General features: G+C 40.4%; 1 protein-coding gene across 2 annotated transcripts in view; it reads left to right on the forward strand.

The window, feature by feature from the left end:
• The window catches only part of SPTBN2 (spectrin beta, non-erythrocytic 2), a 143,727-nt gene extending 137,333 nt beyond the window's left edge, over window positions 1–6,394 (forward strand). For both annotated transcript variants that reach the window (XM_075281613.1, XM_075281614.1), the window contains 6 exons: window positions 432–498; window positions 1,134–1,181; window positions 1,897–2,126; window positions 2,527–2,700; window positions 2,813–2,855; window positions 5,119–6,394. In XM_075281613.1, coding sequence (XP_075137714.1) covers window positions 432–498; window positions 1,134–1,181; window positions 1,897–2,126; window positions 2,527–2,700; window positions 2,813–2,855; window positions 5,119–5,340 — 784 coding nt within the window. In that variant the 3' untranslated portion in view covers window positions 5,341–6,394. The remainder of the gene's footprint in view (window positions 1–431; window positions 499–1,133; window positions 1,182–1,896; window positions 2,127–2,526; window positions 2,701–2,812; window positions 2,856–5,118) is intronic.
• The last annotated feature ends 5,389 nt before the right edge of the window (window positions 6,395–11,783 follow it).

Here is an 11,783-nt window from a genome sequence, read left to right on the forward strand (position 1 = left end):
TTGAGGTGAAACCCTTCAACAATCCACAGACACATTGATAGTAGGTGCCATCAACAAATACTGGAAAGGACTGGCAGTGTGCCCAAAATGTAGAGAAACATGGATTCTTTAAACTTCATGTATGAGTGAATAAAGGATCTATATTTCTATTTATTTTTGTAGTGTGCTCCACAGCGGTTACATGGTTATTGAGTAAATATACTGTTTGTGCCAAGACCTGCTTGTAATTGACTTGTGGAGATGATAGCCTCCAAGTCCTGTATAAAGAAGACTGCTACCGCGATGTCTTCGTTCTCTTTTGCTTATGGTTTATTAAACATTTCAGGCTTTAAAGATAAGACTTTAGTTCTGATAAATATCTTGTAACCCTGAAATTACAATTCATCATGCTGGAAATAAACATTCTCTTGTTGTTTCCTCCTTTCATCTAGGCTACAAAGCTTGCAGACCGAACAGGCTTCCGTGAATGGATTATGTACAGACTCTGATTCTCCGCAGGTATGGCACTAAAAATATTTCAGATATTGAAGGTCTAGTGACTGTTATTCAGTGATCTCGTCATCCACTAAGTAAAACTGGTGGACAGTGTTACTTCAACATCATAATACTCCTCTATACATTCCATAACATAACTGTTATAGAGCAGGGGTCACATATGCTGGATCCTTGTTTATTGCAGGATTCTTGTTCTGCTTGGGGTGAATAGCGATGCATTTTGCTGAAGCTCCGTGCAGGGCTCTTTCAGAGCTGTAGAGGGTTTAAGGAAACAAATCTGTGCTGGTCATGTAATGGACACCAATGCGCACAGCTCAAAACTGTGCTGTGACAAGCCATGTCCCTATGTGTCAATCACATGCTCAGAAGAGATTTTATTTATTTATTTATTTATTTATTTTTTCTGGCGGTAAAGATCATCCATTTTCATCGAGAGATGTTGGACATTGTAAGGACTTGGCTTAGAAACTGTTCTGGAAAATTCCATAACCATTAATTGTATACCTGTTTACCAAAACCTATATAGCCATACAATAGAAACCCCAGAAATCGAATAGTAACCGCAATGTAAATAATCTAAATGTGCACAAATACGAATATAATGAAAAGTTAATGAAATAAATCTGTGTTTTTGACAGCAATCGACTGATACCAGGCGGATAGATGACAGTTTTTCTGAAAATCAGGCAAGTATTTTTGATTTTTTTTTCTTCTTGATGAACTGCCTTGAATAGAAGGATGAAGCAAGGACCATTGGCTTAAAATATAATTTGGTTTTCAGTCATTTAGTTCATTTCGCCATTCACATAAGATAAGTTGTCTTGAATAGCTTGGCCATGGCCAATAGTGTATTCTTTCTTCAGAACAATCAGTCATGTTGAGAACTTATGCTGTGGGTTGGCAGAATATAGAAACGTATGACATGATCGGCCAAATTTGACCAATCTTCTGAAACTGTCTCCTGATCGACAGTTATTATTATTGTTTATTTATATAGCACCATTAATTCCATGGTGCTTTACATTTTGGGGGTTTACATACAATACACAAAATATACAGGTAGATATAATACGAACAATGACCAACTGGCACAGTGGGGTAGAGGGCCCTGCCCGCGAGGGCTTACAATCTATGGGGGAAGGGGGTAGAGACAGTTCAGATGGCAGTGCAGTGATAACTTAAGTTAGCCATTAAAAAAGGTATCAACTACTGAGGACTTCTCTCAAAAAAAAATTTTCATTGAATAAATTTGTGTCAAGCAGATGATTTCTGCAACCCCTATTCAGATTAATAAGAGTCACAGAAATTTCTGAAAAAATCTGCACCAAGTGACTAGACCCTTACAGTAGTTATCTGTCCATGTTATATTTCCTTTACAACAACACTTTTCTATTTCTATAGGGGTACGATACATCTGATGCTGCTAATGGAGCAAAAACTGACTTAATTCCTAAAGATGGCAGCCCACCCCCCTCACCACCGATCCCGTCACGGCCAACATTCGGCCCTATAAATCTTCATACTAGCACTTTACCCATTAGCATTCCAGAACCTTTGGCTTCAGAGCAGATGGAAGGAATGCTACACCGCAAACAAGAAATGGAGTCTCACTCCAAGAAGGCAGCAAACAGGTGAGAAAATACTGCAGTCTGGGGGCCACACGGTGGCTCAGTGGTTAGCACTGCAGCCTTGTTCAAATCCCGCCAAGGGCAAAAAACCATCTGCAAAGAGTTTGTATGTTCTCTACATGTTTACAGGGATTTCCATCCCATATTCCAAAGACATACTGATAGGGAAAAAATGTACATTGTGAGCTCAATGTGGGGCTCACAATCTACATAATAAAAAAAAAAAAAAAAAAAATTACTGCAGTCTGTGGCATCTGGTACAAATGATAACCCTCATCCTTTCACCTCCATCCTCTTCATATTGTCATAAAGTAAGGTCAATAGTACTAATAATACCAATGATGGTATGCCTTATTGTGGATGTTATGTTTGGTGATTTAGGTTTTATTTTTTCACCACACAGATCCTGGCAAAATGTTTACTGTGTTCTGAAAAAGGGCAGTTTGGGATTCTATAAAGATTCAAAGAGTGCAAGTAGTGGCATCCCGTATCATGCGGAGGTTCCTGTGCCGCTTACTGGAGCGCAGTGTAGTGTGGCTCACGAATACAAGAAGCGCAAGAATGTCTTCAAACTCAGGTAAGGGAGAGTGTCCATAGCAATTGATTCCTTGTTCATAACGTCAAAGATATGCGATATACCTTTATGTTTTATCCAAACACACTAACAATTTTATTTTTTAATTCCACAGTTTATCAGATGGGAAGGAGTATCTTTTCCAAGCAAAAGATGAGGTAAGTGGTTTGCATCTGACATTATCCTAGGAGTTGACGCTAACCAGATTTATACTTTTTATTGTGTAGAAAATGGCTCTTATGGAGACCAACTTGTATAAAAGGGGCTCAGACAGTGAACTCTTAAAGGAGGTTTCTGATTTTGGACATTTCTGGCAAATCCTAGAAATATGTCAAAATGTCTGGTGGAGGATGCCAGGGGACCCGACATCTGCCCAATGAGGTTGTTGTGCACAAACAGGAGAATAGATAGTGAGATGGCCGGGAATCTTTCATTAGTTCCGAAAACCTTATCTTTATCCAGTCCCTGGACAGACTCCTAGTGGAAATAGAGTATTGATTCTCGTAATAGATGGGGATTCCATAAGCAATCTTCTAAATTATAACAGCCCACTTAAGGAGTCCCACCGACTGTGTTTTTGTTTTTTACTTTTATTTTTTCTAAAGTACGAAATGTTTGTATTTCATTGTGCTCTGTAAACACTGAATATGTAAATTATTTTTATATATTTTTTTTAAATGCATTTTTGACTTTGGTCCTTTTTATTTATATTTTTTTACTGCTTTATCCAAAAAAAGAAAATTTTAAATAATAAAATAAAGTATTATAAAATATAGAGACGTTTTTCTCTCCATCCTCTCCATCAGAGAGGCCTGTGCATCAAGTCTTATTGCCAAGGGCTTATTAATAATATAATAATAATTATTATTATTATTATCTAAATGTTGCCTTATCTGCTCCAAGACCTATTCATTAACTTATTTCGCCAGAGTTGTAAAACCATTTGCACGATGCATGACAGCTAGTAAAAGTGACATGTAACGTGGGCATGGTTTACTGCTTGGCCTGATACGTCACGTTTCTACCCCAAACAGACCCACCATAATGTTAACCAACGCAAATAACTGTGCGGTGAGACTTTTGTCAAATAAGGCAAAGCAGTTGTAAATATGTCACAACATATGAGCTAATAACTTTTTATAAATGTGGACACGTATGTCTTATTTTTATGGTGACTCGGTGGTTAGCACTGCATACAGTTTGCAGGTTTACTCCCACACGCCAAAGACATTGGGTATTTGAGCCCTACAGCGTGTGATTACAATGTGTGAGAAAACAGTGCACAATGTACCGTGCACTATATATGTAATACTAGCTTCTGCCCGCGACTTCGTCTGCGGGTTGTTGTTAGCGATGAGCCGCTTATGTTTAGTGAAATGCGGTTGGCGATGATCCGTCTGCATCCGCGTCTCGGCTCTGCTACATCTGTGCATATGCACTGCAGACGCAGCTGTATGTACATCCCTATGGAGAGCAGAGCAAGCTGTGCTACCGCGCAGCCTCAGCTCTGCTACATCTGGCAATTTGGATCAGAGGGGTTGTCTTGTGCGTGTGTCCTAGCAGTGTCTGTGTTAGACACGACTTAACGGCTCCTGCTGAACTTTGCGACAGTTCACCCCCCCCCCCCCCCCCAGCAGAGCCCGAACAGCACATGCCCTCGTGTTTCGCACACAAACTATCGCGCTGTCTCAGCTCTGCTATATCTGGCAATTTGGATTACAGGGGTTGTCTTGTGTGAGAGTGTCTGAGCAGCTTCTGGGTTACAAACGGCTGAACAGATGTTGCTGAAATGTGCCACAGTTCTCCCCCATCAGAGGCAGAACAACACATTCCCCGTCGTACTCACTGAAACTCTACACCCGATCTACTCCTCTTGCCCAGACACAGCCTGCATGTTCTGTAGTCTCCTGATCTTCCATGAGACTCCATTTTCTTCAGCTTTCACACTGTCCAGCTTCATCCAATGTAGCTCCACCCAGATATTAGCATGTAGCTCCACCCACCACAAAGCCTGATCCTATTGGAGAACGGCTCAAGGACCTGTGATGACATCATCACAGGTCCTTTTAGTGTTGTGTGAACCTAAATTCCTTCATAGAAGTCGTGTAGGGGCGTCTTTTACCGTGATAAAAAGTAGCCTATGTTTTAATCGGGGTTCCTATCTATGTATGTGGCAAATTTCAGGCAAATCTGTTCAGCCATTTTTGTGTGATTGAGGAACAAACATCTAAACACACAAACTTTATACACATTTATAATTATAATATAATAATTATATAATTATATAATATTAGTAGGATACTATACTATCTAAAGTACTATATACTAATAAAAAAAGTAAAGTAACGGTTAACTTATGAATGCGATATATTTTATACAGCTTATCAAATAAATGACATTTGTCTCTTGTTCTTCCTTCAGGCTGAGATGAGCAGTTGGATGCGGGTGATTAATGCTTCACTGTCTTCCTCGACTAGTGATACTTCAGATCGTTCCCCAGGTGTATACAAGGGAATGACCCGGGCGATGACCATGCCTCCTGTGTCTCCCAATAGTGCCACGGAGGGCTCTGTGACATTACGTAATAAGGAAGGAAAAGAAAAGGACAGAGAAAAACGATTTAGTTTCTTTAAGAAGAAATAAGTACCATAATACTCATCAGGACAGGTTACTCTGTTCAACTCATTACTGCAAATAAGGCCCTGTCACGCCAGCAGCATGGGACCTGTGGGCAATTGTGGGGCTTGGGTGGTTGTGTGGGTAAATTAAAAAGAATAAAAAAAAAAAGACCACAGCATTTTATATACATATATATAAAATTATATATGCATTACATGCACCTCCAGTGACGAACAGACTTTGAGACCCTTACAATGCAACTTGTTGGATCCCAGAAGCTCCATATGCACCGAACACAGTTGAAGCGTGGCTTTGAGGCATGTGAGCCATTCTCGAGGGGGTCATTAATTCATCATTATTAAATTCTTTCGTCTTAATGGGGTCTTTCATTGTCTCTGTGCGCATGTCCAGCTATAGCCTCTAACATCACATCAAACGTTAGAGAAGCAGTGCACATTGTGCAGCGTATTATGGAGATGCAATAAACTGAAAGAACTCAGATGTGTGTTATGCCTTTGACATGAATGGAAAGGTTCTTCTTAATGATGGTACTTCTGACGTAATGTTATCGGGTGACTAAACGCCGCTTCTGTAAGCGTGACCTTCCTACATACACAATGCTGCCTGATTATCACACACATGTATATATATATATTGATACCTTTTATGTTTGCAATTACACAGACTGTGCTGCAAATCTGCAATGAAGAGATGTCAGCCAATAGATAATAGCAACATGGTGATTTTAAGTTGGGTTTTAGTTCACTTAGGAATCAATGCTGGGCAAAAAAATAAATAAAAATTCTTAGAAAATATTAAATTGCACAAAGATAAACTATGAGGTTAGCTACTTTGCAAATAAATCTTATTGAATGTGAGCGAGGAACCTTCATCAATTCAGAGCAAGCTGTTTATGCCTTTTGTGGTGGGAGTTATTGTGTGCCGCTTTCCGCTGCGTTGCGCCAAGCACTGACTGCCTACTGTATAGTTTAAGCCTTTCATCTCCTTTCTTTTGCTCTCTAATAGTGTCACTCTGCTCATAAATACGTATGGTTGTGGTTAGGGGCATGACAACATGGAGAGGTTGTACTCTACTGTCGGAGTGTCCAGTGCCTCTTCTGTCACTGAGAACAACATCGGTACGAAAAGGAAAGGGCACTGAGGCGTTCTCCTTCTGGTCCAGTACAGAAACAAACTTAAAGGGGCTATCCAGGATGAAACACATGGCCGCTTACTTCCATAAGCAGAACCTCACCTGTTCACAAGATGTGTCTAGTTTTGCATATTTTTTTTTGCATATTTAAGTAAATGGAGTTGAGCTGCAATACCAGACACAACCTGTGGACAAACGTGTCACTGTTTTTGGAATGAAGCCGCCGTGTTTTACTGATCCTGCACAACCACGTTAAATGTAATGTTGACTCTTAAGAAAGATTATAGGAAAAATTCATTTTTAATACATTACATTTTTAGCAATCTGTTTTCTTCAAAGCGAATGTATCACAAAGACAATTTTACACTAAAATATGATGTACCTACTGTATAAATAGCCAAAATGACTTACCCAGGGGAAGGAAATTATGTGCCAGAGGCAGCCACAGCTATAGCAGTACATTCAGCGGTGTAAGGCTAGTCACAAGGCCTTGTTTGGTGTGGTAAGTGGGTGAAAGCACCAAATGAAATCCAAGGCACCTACAAAGCACTGCGGTGGTCGTGTTAGTCCACAGACCCAAAATACTGTTAGTCTAGACTTAGAAGATGTCAGTAATCCTTAGTTATGTATTTTAGATCATGGAAATTAGATTGTGAACACCACTGTAGGAACTGCTGTGAGTGGATATACCGTACTATGAACTATGTCAACGCTATAAATATGGAGAAAAGGAAATAAATAGTAGCGAGTCGGGTGTGACAAGTGCAGTCTAGAACTTGAGTAGCACCGAGGGTGGAGCCACGTGATGGCTGAATCCAGTCCCTGGGCTGCTGGTGCTGTTACTTATTAGAAAATGAAATGTCGGCTGAAGATCTGCTGTAGATCACTATTGGCCACGCGATTGTAGTTTTACCCACAAGACCATCAATGAGAATTTCAATATTTAATTTCTTGGTATTCCACTTTCTAAGACGTGAAAATAGCAGCGGGCCAGTAACTGGATGTGGCAGTAGCTTCATCTAGTACATGATGTGTCCGTGCCCTTAATATCACAGAGGGTGACTAATGATATTGGGTGATGATTTTCGGATAATGATTGGGTGTTTAACCCATCCAATGCCCTTCCCGTCTAGTAGTCTGACATCTTTCCAAAGTGTTTAGATTTAGAGCTGAACATGTATTGTACTTTACGTTTTTTTTCTTAACTTTCTAGCATTTTTCAGGGGTGGTGATGATAATGAGTTTGTTGCCATTTTGCTTTTTACATTTTTATGTGTGGTTTGGTGAAATTGGATTTTTTTTTTCTTTTTTATTTTCAAGGGTATATTCTATTCTCCAAAGCGAGAGGCGCTGTATCTCTATTTATATAACATGATACAGGCCCAGAAATACTTAAGAGCAGGGAAAAGTTTAGAAAGGTGAATCCCTTATCAGTGAGTAGGACAAAAATTGTATAAAAATAGTTTTATAGGGATCGTTTTGTTTTTTTTCATTCCTTCTCATTTCCCTTCCTGAGATGACTGTGATTTTTGCCTACTGTATTTTACTTTCTTCATTCTTCTTCTTCTGTAAATACACTTTGAACATTCAGCGGTAAAACATAGACATCTCTTCCTTTTGTCATTTTTCAACATTTCCAGAATGTTCTTTTTCCATTTAATTGGAAGTTTAGATTTTCAGTGGTGAGGATTAGAGATGAGCGAACACTATTTGAAACAGCCGTTCCGAATAGCACGCTCCCATAGAAATGAATGGAAGCGGCCGGCGCGCAGAGTTTGCCGGCAGCCGGCCGCTTAACACCCCGCGTTCCGGCTACGTCCATTCATTTCTATGGGAGCGTGCTATTCGGAACGGCTGTTTCGAATAATGTTCACTCATCTCTAGTAAGGATATGTTCACTCGTCAGATTTGTTCCAGACATCCAAATGGGGTCATTTCTGTAGAATGTGCATGGAATTTTACGATCTCTATTGAGATGCATGAGAAAGTTGGCGCAATGTCTGTAACAAACCTGCCGCGTGGGAACATACCCGTATACAACCACTGTAGAAGATCAGCATAAGCCTAAGAATCGGTATGGAAATGTGCATTTTTGGAGTAACGTTACCTTTAATCCAGATTATTGCTATGTTTCCAGTTTACTTGCCTCTTCCTGACCAGTGAGAGTATGCATACTGTATTATGTGTATGATGAACATTTCCCAATAAACCATAGTGTTTCTGAATATGAGCGCAATGATTTATTTTTTTCACACATACATTACACATACAACAAAATATTAGCACTAAGTAAGGACAATGCAAAATAAAGAAGCGACGTCGACAAGTTTTTCCTTAATATTCTCTAATCCCTCATGATATTTTGTCTCATTTAGTAATTAATCAATACATAGAGAAATGTCTTCTATATGTCCCAGGAGATCATTCATTCTCTGCTGCCATCTCACGGCCAAAAATGGAAGGGGCATGTCTATGTTCTCTGAGATTTTCTACCTTTTGGTTTGCTTCAAGAGTATGTTGAAACTGAGGGAATTTAGGGCTCGTTCACACGGGGCATGAAGGGGTGGATTTTGACGTGGAATCCACCTCAAAATCCGCCTCCTCACAATAGAGGTCTATGTAGACCGCAAGCGTAAAAAAGAAGCGGCATGACCTTACTTCAGGCGGATTCCGTCTCAGGAAATCAATACAAGTCATTCACTGTGCTAGAGGAAAAAAAACTGAAACAAAAAACGCCTCAAATGCTCCAAAAACCGCCTCATGTCAAAAAAAGCTTCCTAATTCTTGAAGCAGATTTTTTTCCAGACCAAATTCCTCAACTATCCTAACACATGTGAACTAGCCCTTATTGTTTTTGCATTCAGTTTAAGATAATAAAATTGTTTTATTTATATAGCACCAACATATTCTGCAGCACTGTACAATTTGTAGAGTTCAAGTACAGACAAAAAGATACATTGCAAAGAAATAGTCAATTCACACAATGGGACAGAGGGCCCTGCTCACAAGAGCTTACAATCTATGAACAGGGATGTGACACAAGAGGTATAAGGGGCAGCATCAGAGGTAGCATTGCTTATACAGTGATCAGAGAATTTTGTAATAGAGGTTACTGTCATTACACAAACATACAACTGTATGAGCCGTCAAGTCATGGCCTTTAACATACAGATGGTGCCTGGACATATAAAGTTAGTCTGAAACGGCACCATATCATGTGGGGTAATGGGGGAGCGTGAACAGAGAAGGGTTCATTTTAGAGATTCTAATTACGGTACGGAAGGGTTTACATTAGGAATAGGCCTGTCTGAAAAGATGTGTCTTTAGTTTGCGCTTGAAGCTGTAGAAATTGGGAGTTAATCTCATTGTCTGGGGTAAAGCATTCCAGAGCAGTGGTGCAACTCAGGAGAAGTCTTGTATAGGTATAGTATTTCTCTGAAATTTTCCTTACAGCTTCCATCACACAGGATGCAATTTGCTTATGTACTTACACATAGGCCTATATGTTTTTTTTTTTAAAAAAAACAACAACTCTGTGTTGGCTATAGCAGCAAACTGAAGTCCTGCACTGAAGAAATGGAAGCTGGAGATATGGGCAACCCAGACGTGATGGTGTGTTTTGTTTTTATGTTTTTTTTCTGTGCCATGTTGTGGATTTACTAAAAATGAGTATGGTTTAGTTTTAGTCACAGCTGTATGTCTCTGGGAGGCGGGGATTCTATCGGTACTTATTGTCAAGATGCAGCATGTACTGTACATTTGGAATAAAGTTACTTTTCCTCTTTAGCTGCAGCATCTTCAGAGAGAGCACAACCACTTCATCGCTGACTGAAGAGTCTTCATGCTAGTGGCATCACTAGCATCTCAGTGCCGCTATGAAGTCTGCCTATGTTGAAATCCTACACGTGTGCAGTATGCTCAGCCGCTTTGGGGTGCAGACAAGTGTACTGTGCATGCTCTGTGCGTCATCTTAGATTTCCAAACGAAGGAGCGTACTGAGCATGCCCAGTTTGCGCAGTAGCTCATAGAACTACAACAGCGCACTGGGCATGCACAGCTTTACTTCCTCTTTGAGCAGACAGAGGGTCGCTGGTGTTCCTGCTTATTTGTCATGGCAGAGAACTTCTTCCTTCCCACTTTTTTTCTACTCAAGGTTGTTTTTGCTATTTTTTTTTTTTCCTTGCAGCTTGATAAATTGGTAATTTAAGAAGGTCAAATTCTAAGACAAAAACATCTGTCTAGTAGAAATTGCGATATTCCTTTGGTACGACTACAATAGATGTCACCAGTGTCAGGGAAATCCTTCTAAAAAATACCTTCCATTTGTGATGTGGTCATCTGGGTTGAGGAATACATAGAGGATTCTATGAAAGAGATGGAGTATACCAGTGTTCTGTTGGCATAGCTACTAGTGAAGTAGCTTCCAAACTCAGGTCCAACTTGATTCAATAGGGAAAGTATATTGACTCTGGAGTAACCGTGGATGATTTGTTATCATTTATGCGTTCTATCTCTCTAGCGGCTGATTGTATTACTGATATCTCCTGCTAACAAGTTAAATTGGCTGCAAAACCCATGGCTCTTTCCAGCGATGCCCACAGACAGCTGTGGCTCAAGCCCTGACGGACAGATAATATAGCTACATATAATATTTGTTCCTTGCCCTTTGAGCCTGGTAAGCTCTTTGGTAGTGAGATGGTCAAGTCCTCAGTCCTTCCAGGGCAGGCATAGACAGGGCAGAAGAAGTAGAAGCCCTCAGGCTTTTTGGCAACCTAGGTCCCATTACCAGAGGCAAGCTAGGTACCAGAACAGAGGCTCAGGACAGAATACCAGTGGTGCCAATTAGGCCAAAAAAAAAACCAAAAACGAAAAACAAGATTTTTGACACCATCCTTCCTCCTCCTTCAAGTTGCAGGAGGAGGCTGTCTCTTCTATCTGCTACTCTGAAAATATCAGTCTCCTATTTCGACGATTGGTTCATTAAAGGGGCTCTATCAGCAAAATCATGCTGACAGAGCCCCACATATGCGTGCATAGCCTTTAAAAAGGCTATTCAGGCACCGTAAAAGTTAAATTAAACTACCCCCCCCCCCCGTTTTAAAATAATAACTTAAAAAAGAATGTTCTCTACTTACGGAACATGCACCCTGGGCGGGCATTCAGGGTGCGCCGTCTTCTTCTTCCCCGCCTCTTCTTCCTCTGACGTCTTCGGGTCCCGTCCTCCTCCGGCGCTTGCTCGCGGACACTGATAAAAAAATAGCCCGGGCGCATGCGCAGTAGCACGCGGCCTCTACTACGGCTACTGCGCATGCGC

The sequence above is a fragment of the Leptodactylus fuscus genome, chromosome 7 (assembly GCF_031893055.1).
Source record: "Leptodactylus fuscus isolate aLepFus1 chromosome 7, aLepFus1.hap2, whole genome shotgun sequence".
Lineage (NCBI taxonomy): Eukaryota > Metazoa > Chordata > Amphibia > Anura > Leptodactylidae > Leptodactylus > Leptodactylus fuscus.